Here is a 15716-nt window from a genome sequence, read left to right as displayed (position 1 = left end):
GTTTACTAAATACAAGGATACAATTTTGAATGTCTTCTCAAGCCTTACCTAATAAGCCAGATAACCAGATTGACAGGTCTTCTTGCATGGGCAACAGGGTGGCTTTGTGCCTCACGGCTATCCACTCATCATACTGACAAACATCAGCCAAGCCTGGCCCGTGCCTGGGGGTCAGAGGGCTCCGTGGGCTTAGGGGCAGGTCTTCTCCAAACCACACCTAGAGAAAAGCCAACCAAATGAATGTGACCTTGTTAAGTCACATCTATATTTATACGTGAATTACAGACCACACATAATACAATATATGCAAAAATATATACACTAGAAGCAAACTATAAGTCGAGATACTTGAGGCATTGTCAATATCCTCTATTGTGGTAAATGTAAGTGAACCCCCTAATTAATGAACGGATTCTACTATCAAGCCAAGAGAATAAAAATCAGCAAATTATATTATTACTTCTCTTGTTAGATAAGTAAGTTTTATAAGTTACTTGACCAGTCTCAGCATCTTGGCTGTAAAATGGGTTAATGAACACTGCCGTATAAGATACATCCTTGTAACATCTAGCATTGGTCCTAGCAATATTTGTTGAATGGGTAAATTGAATGAATACATAAATGGCATTTTAAACTTTAAATCATAATAAGAGTATTATCTTTAAAAAATATTCTAAATAATCTGGTCTGTCATCTGATTTTGCATGGCCCATAACTAAGAATGGTTTTTACATTTAAAGATGGCTTGTTATATAAATACCTACATAATTGCCTCAGTGTTGCCTGTTGACTCTCAAAGCCAAAAATACTTACTACCTGGCCAATTCCTAGTTTAGGATAAAAATGGACAAGAAACATACTATCAAACCAGCACTTGCAAATTTTTGAAATTTTACAAAACCTTAATACAATATTATTTAGAGAAAATAATTAATTTTATTTTTATTTTTGGTCCTGTGCACCAGGTGGTTGCCAGATTGATTCCCAGCAATGGCACATGCCCGGGTTTCGGGCTTAATCCCGGTAGAGGGCATGCAAGAGGCAGCCAATTGATGTTTCTCTCTCTCCCCCTTATCACTTTCTCTAAAGATCAATAAAAACGTATTTTTTAAAAGTTAGATGTTAATAATAAAAACTTCATGTACAAAGGTTGTTCTCAAATTGCAGAAAGCTGTCATATTGCAGATTCTTAATCCATAGGCAGTCTATAGATGAACCTGAATAGGTACGTAAACTTGCTTACATTTAAGCAAAATTTTCTGCCTTTGTACAAATAGCCCTTTTTCTCAGAAAGTTCATATCTTTTCTCAGATTCTCACAGAGGACTATGAACCAAAAATGATCAGGAACTATTGTTCATTGGTTGTTAGATTGTACTTTTATATAATAGTCAAAATGAAAGACCAAAAAAAAAGGCAAGTAAGATCATAATGTATTAAATTAATAAGAACCAATTGATAATAGCCATTTACTGATAACTCCTCTCTGTAAAGTACTTATTAATAACTAGATAACTAATATAGTTAGCAGAGAAAGAGGTTAATATCCTGGGAAGTTCTCACATTTACTAAAGTAGAGAAGCAAAAATTTCCATGAGAGATGTTAAGAATTGCTCAGAGAAGATTCAATATAGATGGATCTGTGGAATCTAGATTAGAGTAGGTTTTATGGAACTGTAAGACAAAACTATGAATATATTCACAAAGTTAAGAGAATATTAATGGCCATTAGTGTAGAAATGAGAAGAGCATGGTCAATGTGGCAATGATTTTAAAAAAGCACACTATAAGAAATAAAAAATAATAAAAAAATAACTACGAACAACTCTATTCCAACAAACTGAACAACCTGGAGAAAATTGACATATTCCTAGCAAAATACAACCTTCCAAAACTCAATCAGGAAGAATCTAAAAATCTCAATAGAGCAGTGACTTGGGAAGAAATTGAAACAGTCATCAAAAAGCTTCCAGCAAACAAAAGCCCAGGGCCAGATGGCTTCACAGGAGAGTTTTACCAAACATTCAAGGAAGAACTAAAACCTATCCTCCTCAGACTATTCCAAAAAATTCAAGAGGAAGAAACACTTCCAAACTCCTTCTATGAAGCCAGCATCACCCTAATACCAAAACCAGATAAAGACAACTCAATGAAAGAGAATTACAGGCCAATATCCCTCATGAACATAGATGCCAAAATCCTCAACAAAATTCTAGCAAATCGGCTCCAGCAGAGCATCACAAAGATCATACACCATGACCAAGTAGGATTTATTCCGGGAATGCAAGGCTGGTATAATATCCGCAAATCAATAAACGTGATACATCACATAAACAAGTTGAAAGATAAAAATCATATAGTCATATCAATTGATGCAGAAAAAGCATTTGATAAAATCCAACACCCTTTCCTGATAAAAACTCTCAACAAGGTGGGAGTACAAGGATCATACCTCAACATAATAAAAGCTATATATGATAAACCCACAGCCAACATCATACTCAATGGGCAAAAACTAAAACCATTCCCTCTTAGAACAGGAACAAGACAGGGATGCCCACTATCGCCACTCCTCTTTGACATAGTACTGGAAGTACTAGCCATTGCAATTCGACAAGAGGAGGAAATAAAAGGCATCCAAATTGGAAAAGAAGAAGTAAAGTTATCCTTATTTGCAGACGACATGATATTGTATATAAAAAACCCAAAAGACTCCATTAAAAAACTAATTGGCTTAATAAATGAATTTGGCAATGTAGCAGGATACAAAATTAACGCCAAGAAATCTATGGCATTTCTATACACCAACAGCGAATTTATAGAAACAGAGACTAAAAAAGCAATTCCATTTACCATCGCACCAAAAAAATTAAGATACCTAGGAATAAACTTAACTAAGGAAGTAAAGGACCTATACACGGAAAACTATACACGACACTGAAAAAAGAGATAGAGGAAGATGTAAACAGATGGAAGAACATACCATGTTCATGGATTGGTAGAATCAACATCATCAAAATGTCCATACTTCCTAAAGCAATCTATAGGTTCAATGCACTCCCCATTAAAATACCAACGGCATATTTCACTGACCTAGAAAGAACTCTCCAAAAGTTCATTTGGAACAATAAAAGACCCCGAATAGCCACAGCAATCCTGAGAAAGAAGAGTAAAGTAGGAGGGATCTCAATACCAGACTTCAAACTGTATTACAAAGCCACTGTTTTCAAAACAGCCTGGTACTGGCACAAAAACAAACATATAGATCAATGGAATCGAATCGAGAACCAAGATATCAACCCAAATCACTATGCTCAATTAATATTTGACAAAGGAGGCACGAATATACAATGGAGTCAAGACAGTCTCTTCAATAAATGGTGTTGGGAAAATTGGACAGACACATGCAAAAGAATGAAACTAGATCACCAACTTACACCATACACAAAAATAAACTCAAAATGGATACAGGACTTAAACATCAGACGGGAAACCATAAAAATACTAGAAGCATCCACAGGCAACAAAATCTCAGACATATGCCAAAAGAACTTCTTCACAGATACTGCCCCTAGGGCAATGGAAGCTAAAGAGAAAATAAACAAATGGGACTACATCAAAATAAACCATCAACAAAACAACAAGAAAGCCCACTGTGTGGGAGAACATATTTGCAAATGTTACCACTGATAAAGGTTTAATCTCCAACATCTACAAACAGCTTATACAACTAAATAAAAGGAAGATGAATGATCCAATTAAAAAATGGGCAATGGACCTAAATAGAATATTTTCAAAAGAAGACAGAAGGAAGGCCAAAAGGCACATGAAAACATGCTCAAAGTCACTAATTATCCGAGAGATGCAAATCAAAACAACAATGCGGTACCATCTCACACCTGTCAGAATGGCCAACATCAACAAATCAACAAACGACAAGTGTTGGCGAGGTTGCGGAGAAAAAGGAACCCTCGTGCACTGCTGGTGGAAATGCAGACTGGTGCAACCACTGTGGAGAACAGTGTGGAGTTTCCTCAAAAAACTGAAAATGGAACTCACATTTGACCCAGTAATCCCACTCCTAGGAATATATCCCAAGAAACTAGAAACACCAATCAGAAAGGATATATGCACCCCTATGTTAATAGCAGCACAATGTACAATAGCTAGAATCTGGAAACATCCTAGGTGCCTGTCAGCAGATGATTGGATCCAAAAACTATGATACATCTACACAATGGAATACTATGCTGCCATAAAAAAGAAGGAATTCTCATCATTTGCAGCAACCTGGATAGAACTAGAGAACATCATGCTGAGTGAAATAAGCCAGTCAATGAAAGAGAAATACCACATGGCCTCACTCATTTATGGATAATAAAGAACATTATAAACTGACAAACCAAAAGATAGATATAAAGACAGTAAAGTAACAAGCAGACTGTAAAATTACAGCGGGGAAAGTAGGGAGATCTGGGGGAGATAAGAGATCAACCGAAGGACTTGTATACATGCATATAAGTACAACCAATGGACACAAAACCCTGGGGAGGGAGGGTATGTATGGGGGCGGGCAATGTTAAAATATGTACACAGATAATAATTCAATAAAAAAAAAAAAAGAAGAAGAAAAAAAGAAAGAAAGAAAATAAAATCAACATGAACCTTTTGACATTTCTGAGACTTGGATAAAAAGAGAACCCAAAGAATAGTCAGATAATAAACGGTTTTGAGTAATAAAGTTCTGAGCATACTCAGTATGGATTTGGGAAGACTAAGACCTGCTAGGAGACTGCCCTGGATTTCTAAGTCCCATGAGGAAAGCAGGATGATGGAACTCTTTATTAGGGGGGTAGAAGGATAAGCTGCATAGCATAGGAGGGGGCACCAGCAGGTCACATTCAGAATTGTACTTAACCACTCGATAAATTCTCCTCTCTGGCTATCACCCACTGTTAGCTAGATAAGCCTCCTTTCTTAATAAAATAAAAAAAGAAAACATAAAAAGAAAGACATGCATGACACAGGTATAATCTCCAGTTTTACATCTTGGTAATTTTGTTGGACAAATGATACAATCAAACTTCTAAGTGCTTATTAGGCAATACACATTCTAGTAGGCACTTTGTGCATGTTATGTCTCTGATTCCTCACAGCTAACCTACAAAATAAGTGCAGTGACCCTCACGTGAGGCATGGAAGCAGGCATTGGGAGAAGTAAAATAAAATAACTTCTAAAATCTCACAAGGATGCAGAACTACGATCAGAAATGAAATCTGACAGACTAAAGCTTTCACTTTCCAAGCAATTTTATTATTAGCTGCTTGCATCTTTCTAGATAGATGTTCAATGTGATTTTTGTCTTTAAGTGACTAGTCAATCATGTTCTATTTATAGCAAAAGAAAAAAAACTTAAGAGGATATCAGAATAATATAGCAAGCCTGGAAATCATTCAAATGTAAGATCATTCTGGTTTATCTCATTATCCTCATCTTGCTCCCTGACACCCCCACTCCCCAGCAAAAAAAAAACAAAAAACAGAGAAACCATAACAAAAAAAAAAAACCCACTCTTTAAATTTTAATAATTAGTTATTTATAGGCATTATGAGGCACATGTACAATTATCTAAAATAAAAACTTTATATTTATAGTTACTGAAAGCTTTTTAAATACAAATATATTAATATACTACACTATAATGAAAGGAACACTACAACATATTGGACTTCTTTTCCCCGGACAGTATAAATAAGATGGGCCCACCAACCCTAAGGTATTTTTTATTCTTATAAATATTTAATATAAGCCTAGAATTACAATTCTTTCAGAAATAGAAAGTGAAAATATAGTATTTTTGTTATTAAAAGTTGATGCTTAAAAAACTAGCAATATAAAAACATTTTGATAATTTTAGTATTTTATTAATTATAATAATTTTATTATATTAATCTCATAAAAATATTTTCCCCAAAACACTTACCTGAATTGCAGGCTGCATGGTCAGTAATACTCAAATCAAATTGCTTTTCTGAAAACAGAACAAAACATTAATATGCAGACAATGGCAGCTTTCCTACTCCCCCAAAACTTCTAATTAAAGGATTCTGTTTTACTATATTTGATTGAAAATCTAAAACTTTTTTCTTCTAATTGGAATCATTTGACTATAAGATCAATAATCATTCCTAGCTTCTTACTTCATAAAAGTACTCTTCATTTGAAATAGGAAAACCTGAAGCACGTTTTAATATCTATTGTAATTTCTGATACTAGCACCAAAGTGATTCCTTTTATTTTTCCTAAAATAGAGAAAGGATGCAAGACAGGGAATAGGAGTGATGTGGCTCAGAGTCCTAGTGCACGCCCTCTTCTCCTCCCTTTTTAAATTTAGTGATCTACAAAAAGAAGAAGAAGAAAGAGGAGGAGGAGGAGGAGGAGGAGGAGGAGGAGAAAAAGAAGAAGAAGAGGTTGTATAATGGGAGCTCTAACTATCTGATTGCAAGCAAGCCATTCTTAAAACATCCGGGTTCAAAGTAATTCTTGAAGCATCTGGCTAGCAAAATAAAATTAGCAGTAACACTTAGTAAGTCTTCCAGAATTCTCCCCTTTGAACATAATATAAATACATATATCACAGCAACTGACACTAAAAGTTAAGTATCTCCCATCTGACCTTTACATGGAGGTCATAAAAGTTCACCTGGACTTTGTATAAATTCACAAGCTTAACCATGAGCTTCTTTTGCCAGAGGAAAAGGTAATAGACACAAACATCCATTTTAATCAATTTTAACTATGAGACAATACTCAATGGCTTTCTAGAATAATTTTTCATAAGTTATTCCCTCTACAAGGTGCTAAAGATAACAACAACAACAAAAAGGAACAGCACAATTTAGCTCCCAAGAACTCTTCTTGAAATCTACAAGAAGGAAAACCACAACTTTAATTATGTTAGGTGAATAAAATTCTCTATTGCATTATCAGAGAGAGGGAAAAAATGAAGCTTATAAACACTCAGAATAATAAGACTATGTAAAACCTAGCAATCACTGCTTAGAGCATAATATCTTAGTTATTTTTTTATTGTAAACCACCATTAAGAGAGTTTAAGAAAAAAAAAAATAATCTAGTTTATAAGGCTATAATGCTAGCAACTCCCAAGGAAAAGTTATTTTCTCCTCCAAGTTACACCAGACATACCTCCTATCCTGCCTTCCTCCTTTCAGGAACATTTCTTCTGGTGCTGAAGTTGAACTTGAGCTAAACCTAACTGACAAGTGTAATATTACATCATATTTTCTTTGCGGGAAGGCAAAGGATAGCAGAATGTCCTTTTTGATGTCATTTTTCCTCTCTCTGCCACAGCAAAAGGGCAAAGTACAACTGGGCATTACTAATGAGCTTGTTATGCTTCCCACGAGCCAAGTCGGTGGGGGATACATTTTCCTTTAGCATAAATAATCCTTTGTCCCCAACAAAGATCCACAGTGCGACGCTTCCGAGACCATTTTTTAAACATGCAGCAGAGAGGCTGCCCCCATTAAATAAGGAGTCCCACACAATCAGACAAGAACTCCAACAGTTGGAACTGCCAACCCAAAACAAAAGAAGGCCTAAATGGCCAGGCGTGTGCAAATCAGGACAGCGATGCTTTCACAAAGAAGCTATCACAAGAATGTTTGGTCGTTGCATTTTTATAGAAAATGCAGCAAAATTGGTTTTATGAAAGAAATGAAGAATTTGTGCATAACCTCCAGTCACTTGAACTTTAGCAGATAGTTTTTTGAATTACACTTCTTGTGCAATGGAAAAACTACTTTTTAATGATGACAGTAAGAGAACCATCTGGGTTACCTTTAAAAACAAATTCTTTAATAAAATACTCAGCTAAGTACTCAGGTAAGTTATAATACACCTTCGTATATGAAAAAGTATCATGTATACAAATATATGAAAACTTTTATAAAGCGGTGAGATTGTATCAGTGAATCATCAATTAATGAGTAATCATCATGTCCCAGATATTAAGAGTAGCTAGTTATTGAGATTTTCTAATCACTCACTGTTCTCTTTATAAACTATCATGTGTCTCAGGCATTTAATCCCAAGAGTAGCATCTTTTCCATTGTTAGTCCCAGTCCTCAATCTGCACCACTATCAATTCTTCATTACTTCTCACTGGTTTTATTACCTGTTTTCCTCTCTTCCCTGAAAGTCTTGGTCTCTACTTTTCCCCATAAACCAATCATTCTGAAATAGAAACATTTTGTTTTTGAAGCTACATATTAACTAGCAACTTATTGGCTTTATTTTGTTCCTGATTTTGTCTCTGTCCTTTTCCGGAAGCCTCATTCAAGTCTTTGCCAGCTTGAGGAAGTCTCTGGGGGAAAAGACCTCTCACATGACCATGACCAAGTACAAACTACACTCTGACCTGCTGGGAATCTCTCACAAGACAAGAGCTTCCGTAGACAACATGAGCAAAGACTACTACACGTGATTTGGAAACCTGAGGGAAATGTTAGGGACACAGAATGTGCTCATCCACCTGAAACCTAATTGGATTTGGGCCTCTCCCACTCATCTTTAAAAGCTTCGGTCATGAGGCCCTCAGGATTATTTATGGTTGGCTCTTTACACCAATCTGACTCCAGATCATGGTGGAAGAAAATGCCAAACCGTTGAACCGATCCTTTGTCCCACAGCTGTAGGATCTGAAATTGAGTACATTTTCATTCCTCTCTCACATTTTAAGATACGGTGGGGAGAGCACAAGATGGCATGACTCAGTGCTGGTACAAATGGGAGGTCAGTTTAGAAAAAAAAAATGGAAAAAAACGTGGTAAGGTTTCTTCAGAAAAATAGGAACATGGGCAACCACTGCAACACACTTAATGGTACATTCAGCACTCAGCCACCAGGTCACTGCCAAGATACACACGCTGCAAGGATATGAGTGCCAACGCAGGGGTAGAGGGTGCTACTGAGGAGAGGAGGAAGATGAGCTCGGGGAGGAATGCACAGAGGCCTCTCAACAGTCCTGGTGAGATTCTGTGTCAGGATAAGTGGTGAGGACATAGGTGTTATAATATATGTCTTTCTAAATGTCATTTAGAAAGACATATATTATAATGTCATTTCTTAACACTTCATTCAGAGAAAATAGTTGAAGATATCCTCCTCCCTGGTGAATTCAGGAAACAAAAGAGAACAACTTTCTGGGCTTTAAATATTTCACTTAATTATTTCCTAACTGCCTAACAGAGAAAATAGAAATGTTATATCCATACCAAACATTTTTCATATATTTTTATGCGTACTCACCATAAAGGCCCCTTGTGGTAGTAGGAACTAGCAGAAACATCTGGTGCGAATTCCAGCTCTAGCAAATATTAGCTATAGGACCCTGGGACGGCTAACTCCTCTGAGCCTCAATGTTCCCATTTGTAAAGTGGGATACCGCCTTCTCCCTCATGTGGCTGTTACAATGATTTTATGAAACGATACAAATAAGGGACCTAGCACAAAGCTAGCACTTAACAAATGTTAGCTGTTATGATTAATACTATGATGAGACATGATTATAGTTCATTTTTTACAATTTATCAAACTGAAGAGATAAGAAAACAAGGCAAATAATGCTAAGAAATCATTAAATGTAATTTGGAAAGCTTCTGTTACAAACATCAAAATAAATAACCTAGCACAGTGGTCAGCAAACTCATTAGTCAACAGAGCCAAATATCAACAGTACGACTGAAATTTCTTTTGAGAGCCAAATTTTTTAAACTTAAACTTCTTCTAACGCCACTGCTTCAAAACAGAGTCGCTCAGGCCGTGGTATTTTGTGGAAGAGCCACACTCAAGGGGCCAAAGAGCCACATGTGGCTCATGAGACAGTTTGCCAAACACAGTCCTAGCTAATAAAGAGGGAATATGCTGACCATCACGCCCTCACAAAGATGGTGGCATCCACAGCCAATAAGGAGAGAATATACTAATTGACTGCCACGCCCTCAAAGATGGCGGTGCGCACAGCCACAAGATGGTGGCACCCTGTCCCCACAGCCCCGCCAGGGTGGCAGGCATGCAGCATGTCCAGGCCCACCCCCAGGTGGGTCCAGCCACTCCAAACACCTGTCTCCAGAGTCCCCCAGGCCCCTCAGCCCTCCAGCCGCCCAGGGCCGACCCGAGGCACAGACAAGCCTCGGATGGCGGCTGCCCAGCAGCACAGGGCCACCTGAGGCTCAGGTAACCAGGGCCAGCTCAGGCTTGCGCTGCCAGCAGTGGCAGCAGCAGAGGTGTGATGGGAGCATTGCCTTCCCCTGATCACCAGGTTACTTCCCACCTCTGAGGGCTCCCAGACTGTGAGAAGGGGAAGACCGGGATGAGGAACACCCCCTCCAGTGCATGGATTTTTCATGCACTGGGTCTCTAGTGGTTACAAATAAAAGAAAAAGCTTTAAATGCCCACATCCTAATTGGGAGGATAGTGAGATGTGAATTTGAGGGCTAAACTGTGGCTTGGGAGATGGGGAGGAGCCAAGGAATGCAGGTGCATTCTTGCCTTTCTCTAGAACCTGGAGAGAGGCAAGAATGGACTCCTCACTGGAGCCTCCAGAAACAAGACAGCCTGAATGACACCTCCTTTTCAGCTCATTTCAGATTTTTGTTTTCCCAAACTCTCTGTATATATAAAAGCCCAGCGACCAAAAGGCAGAATGACCAGAATGACGAGTCAACCAGTCACTACGACACGGACTGACCATCATGAGGCAGAATGACTTTCACAAACACCCAGCTGAGGACATGTTACTTACTCTCCTGCTTAAAACCCCCGATGGCTCTTCCCTGCCTTTAGGATCAAGTCCAAACTCATTAACAAAGCAAATAAAGCCTTCCAGGACTCCCTTCCAAACTCATCTCTTCACCCTTACACTCCCACCATATGAACTTCTTTTAGACCTTTCAGCACAAGCTGATCCATCTACATGGAACACTCCCTTCTTCCAGACTCTCTACTACCTATCCTTCAGGTTCAATTCCTCTAAAAGTGTCCCTGAATCCGCTCCTCAATTTAGGTTATATAGTGATATATGCTTCCATTTTACTGTACCCTATACTTTTTAAAATAAGGTCCTGGAGGTAGTAACAGTCTCCATTTCTTCTATTTCTATGTAGAAATCAGTGCTGAAATTACTCCTAATAAATGTTGTATTTATTACTAAAAGGAATATAAAACAATGACATAAATATGTGGTGTATTCATTTAAGAGAAAAACAGCTTCCAAAGCCAAATAAAGACTTTGAACAGAAAGAATAAGATTCTTACAGTTTAATAAAACATCACACATTACTTGCAAAATATATAAACTGTTCATTTGTTAGGAGTCTTTGTTTTTTTTTTATTTGAAATTTTCCTTTTAATGTTTGGCAAAGATTCAACCTGAATAACTTAATTTTATATTAGACAGAATTATTAATTTGTCATAAAATTTTGTGGGATGCAAAAAATTTTTAAAGAACTTAAAATCAGTTTGCCTTTATATATAATAGTATATGACAGACTAAAAGACTTTATGAAAAATGTACACACACAGACACTAATATTAAGACATGGAAAAACAATATTAAGTGTCCATTAGCAGGAAACTGATCAAATATTTTATGGGACATTCATACAGTAATTAGCCACTTGAAAGACTATAAGATACAGCTTCATCTACTAATCTGGAAAGATATTTATTATATCTTATGCAACCAAAAGTATATATAATTATATTATTGAGGTCACAATGTTTTCTAAATTGTGTGTGTATGTGTGTGCGTGTGTGTACTAGTACAGTGGTCGGCAAACTCATTAGTCAACAGAGCCAAATATCAACAGCACAACGATTGAAATTGCTTTTGAGAGCCAAATTTTTTAAACTTAAACTTCTTCTAACGCCACTTCTTCAAAATAGACTCGCCCAGGCCATGGTATTTTGTGGAAGAGCCACACTCAAGGGGCCAAAGAGCCACATGTGGCTCTCGAGCCCCAGTTTGCCGACCACTGTACTAGTAAAAAGAAAAATTCTTTATTTTTTTATTTTATTTTATTTTTTAAAATATATTTTATTGATTTTTTTTACAGAGAGGAAGGGAGAGAGATAGAGAGCTAGAAACGTCGATGAGAGAGAAACATCGACCAACTGCCTCCTGCACACCCCCTACCGGGGAAGTGCCCACAACCAACATACATGCCCTTGACCGGAATGGAACCTGGGACCCTTCAGTCCACAGACCGACGCTCTACCACTGAGCCAAACCGGTTTTGGCAAGAAAAGCTTTTTAACATAAACAATTTTTTCACCAGCCAATTTTTTGAATGAATCTAAAATGTTAACAAGTCATTTAACAATAGAAAACAAAAGTCATTATGTTTAAAACTATATAAAGTGAGCCCTTCACCATAGCTAATATATTTTCTTTTTTTTTTTTTTTTTGCAAAAATATAAATTAAGAAACATTATTTCTGAACTGACAAATTCTTCAAACATCCAGGGACTCATTTAGTTTTTTAGTAATAGCATGTATATTGATGACATTATTGTCTTACCACACACTTTGATTTACCATCACAAGTTATTTCTTATTATTTTTTTAATTAATGAAGTATCAAAATAAATCCATACAGCAGAAATGAACCCACAAACAACTCTGTGTAGAGAAGTTTGCCTAATGCTGGGAATATAAATGCAAGGGCAGTAATGACACAAAAAAGAAGCCAGATGTTTGGAGTGAGGCATTCTGGACTGAATTCTGATGGACCTTATTTAGTGGGTTATGTCCCTTCTCTGAGCTTCAGTTTCCTAGCTGATAACAAATGAGAACACCAACTACAGTGCAGGATTACCATGAGGTTTAACAATAATATAATCGTACTTGGAACGTTCCAGGTAATAATGGATTTGATGATCAAGAATGTTTCGTATGTTCCACATACTATTTGAGTGTCTTGCATGTGCTAATCAGTGAATGATAACTACCATATCTCTTCACTGCCTTCCCCTCTGCTCCTCTCCGCCCTTTGGGGATAACTTAAAAAGTGTAATACAAATCAAACAGCACAGAAATAATGATACCTGTGTGTCAGGCCTTGTACTGAACTAGTTATAGAGGTTATTTCATGTAATCCTCAGAACAGCCCTTGCATCAATAAGGTAGGATCTATTATTAACAGTCTTTTACAGAGCAGGAAATGTAGGCTTAGAAAGATTCAATAACTTGCCTAAATTCCGACACATAGTAAAATCTGATTTCAGAATCCTCATACAACTCTGCTAAACTAAAAAGAAACAGTATTACTTTCAATCTCAAAACAGCAGAGACACTATTATTATGATGATGATGATGATGATGATGATGATGATGTTAATCCTCAACCGAGGATATTTTCCCATTAACTTTTAGGGAGAGTATAAGAAAGAAGGGAAGACAGAGAGAAATATCGATGTGAGAGAAACACATAGATTGGTTGCCTCCCACATGGGGCCCTGGAAAGGAGCCTACAATCAAGGTACATGCCCTTGACCTGAATTGAACCCGGGACCTTATGGTCCACAGGCCCACGCTCTAACCACTGAGCAAAACCAGCCAGGGGCAGAGATATCTACTACTCATTGCACACTGTGGGGGTTTTTTCATCCCCAGTGGAGGATATGTGTGTGTGTGGGGGGGGGGGGGGAGGGGAGATAAGGATAGAAGGAGGGAGGGAGAGAAACATCAAGGGGTTTTGGGGAATAGAACCCAACACCTAGGTATGTGCCCCGACAGGAATCAGGTACAACCCTTTGGTGTGCCTGACTGATGCTCCAACCAACTGAGCCTCCCGGCCAGGACTGCACATTGGATTTTAATGAGTTTTTTAAGCAAATGAGTCAGACAGACATGTATCAGCATCTACTCCAGAAGATCATCCACCAGAGTTTCTACTTTTTCATTCAAATCAATTCCAACCTCCTCCCAGAGAGAATAGAGAGCTGGCAAGAATTCCAATTGCTAATTATTTAAGTACCAAGAGAAATGATCAGATAACAGTTCAAAAAACTGCTTATCTCTGGACAGTAGTTATTAGCACTCTCCACACAAACAAGCAAAACCCAAGCTGACTTAGCCTGGGCCTACAAAAAAAAAAAAGCATCTCTTCCCTCAGTAAGGATTCCAATCTACTTCTCCACCACACATAACAGGGGAGCACTCTAAATCCGTATCATTCAATCCCTTGGTATGAAAAGATTAGTAGTTCATCCTCCAAAACTTTCCTCCCATTTCCAAGGCGGTCTACAGGCATCCCCACCCACCCACCCAGCCACCCACGCAGCCCTGCAAAAAGAGGGATGTGGGTAGGTAAGCTTCCCACGCAGTTTCCAGTGGTATCTCCCTTCCATCTGAGAGGTCCTCGAGGGCCTTGTATGGACTGCAGAGGGCAAATAGGGAAGAGAGTGAAGAGGAAATGACTGTATGGTTCTCTTTGCAAAGCCTGTGACTTCATCCGTTCTCCCAGGGCGTCATGTGGAGGAATCAGGTGACGCTAAGTGTGCTAAGCGCTGGGGAATGAGGGTGCCCCCGTGGAAGCCCTAAGCTAGTAGCTCCAAGATTCTGATCCCTGTTTGGATTCTAAAGCAAACGTGGTAGTTAGTGGCTCTCCCTGCCGGCGTGGCTCCGTGGCTGAGCTTCGACCTACGAACCAGAAGGTCAAGGTTGGATTCCGGTCGGGGCACCAGCCCAGGTGGCCGGCTCCATCCCCAGAGTGGGGCGCACAGGAGGCAGCCGACCGGTGGTTCTTTCTCATCATTAATGTTTCTATCTCTTCTCCCTCTCCCTTCCTCTCTGAAATCAATAAAAAAAAAAAAAATTTTTTTTTAAAGTGGTAGCTGCTGATACCTCTCCCTCCCACAAGCACACCTGTGGACCCTCGCGCCGCACCAAAGAAGGCAGGTAAAGGCGGGGTTCACGTCACCTTGACGGCGCCAGGAACCAATCAGAGCACGCGACTCCCGCAGCCGGCCAATCGCAGGGCGCCTTGGGTTCCCAGGTCAGGGTCTCATCCCACCCGCCGCTGGGACTAGGCTGAGCGCACGGGGGTGGGGTGGGGGGGCGCGAGTAATGAGGGATGATCCCTCGAGCCCGTAGTCCGAGGCCCGGCAGCCCCCAGGGGGGCGAGTCCAAGTTCGGGCGGAAAAGAGAAGGCGAACCGGGAAATAAAGACTCACCAGCGCGGCCGCAGGAGGGTCACTGCAGGCTGCGGGGCGACATCGCGGCTCAATCTGTGCGGCGCCGGCACGCCCCTCGCCAAACCGCCGCCGCCGCCGCCGCCGCCGCCGCCTGTTTCGAAGGGACCAATCAGAGGGCGGGATGTGGGCGTGGCTTGAGGCCCCGCCCCCGGAGCCCCGGGAGCACGAGACTGGCGCGCGCCTCTGAGTGCGCGGGGGGCGCCCGCTGGGAGGCTGGAGACCTCGGCGTCCACGCCTCTCTTCGCCCGGAAGACCGGTTTGGTTGGCAGCACAAGCGCCCCCCTTCTGGCCCCTCGGCGACAGCTGCAACCCCTCCTAACCGCCCCCGTAGGCTGGAGCATTGGATCAGCCTCCCATCCTGGAATGTCGCCCAGAGTTTCCTCCCGATCAGTGAAGAGCCCCTCCCACCCTCAGATCAGCTCCGGACCTGGCTGC

The 15716-nt window shown here is 39.7% G+C and overlaps 1 protein-coding gene across 1 annotated transcript in view; it reads right to left on the bottom strand.

Annotated features, from left to right (window-relative positions):
* The window catches only part of GAS2L3 (growth arrest specific 2 like 3), a 29299-nt gene extending 13938 nt beyond the window's left edge, over positions 1–15361 (bottom strand). Inside the window, exons 1-3 of the mRNA XM_084879278.1 lie at positions 15261–15361; positions 5984–6031; positions 49–217 (exon numbers count right to left, since the gene is read on the bottom strand). Coding sequence (XP_084735404.1) covers positions 49–217; positions 5984–6001 — 187 coding nt within the window. The 5' untranslated portion in view covers positions 6002–6031; positions 15261–15361. The remainder of the gene's footprint in view (positions 1–48; positions 218–5983; positions 6032–15260) is intronic.
* Positions 15362–15716: the final 355 nt, after the last annotated feature.

The sequence above is a fragment of the Pipistrellus hanaki genome, assembly GCF_964339955.1.
Source record: "Pipistrellus hanaki genome assembly, chromosome: 3".
Taxonomy (NCBI): domain Eukaryota; kingdom Metazoa; phylum Chordata; class Mammalia; order Chiroptera; family Vespertilionidae; genus Pipistrellus; species Pipistrellus hanaki.
This window is presented reverse-complemented; position numbering and strand designations above follow the sequence as displayed.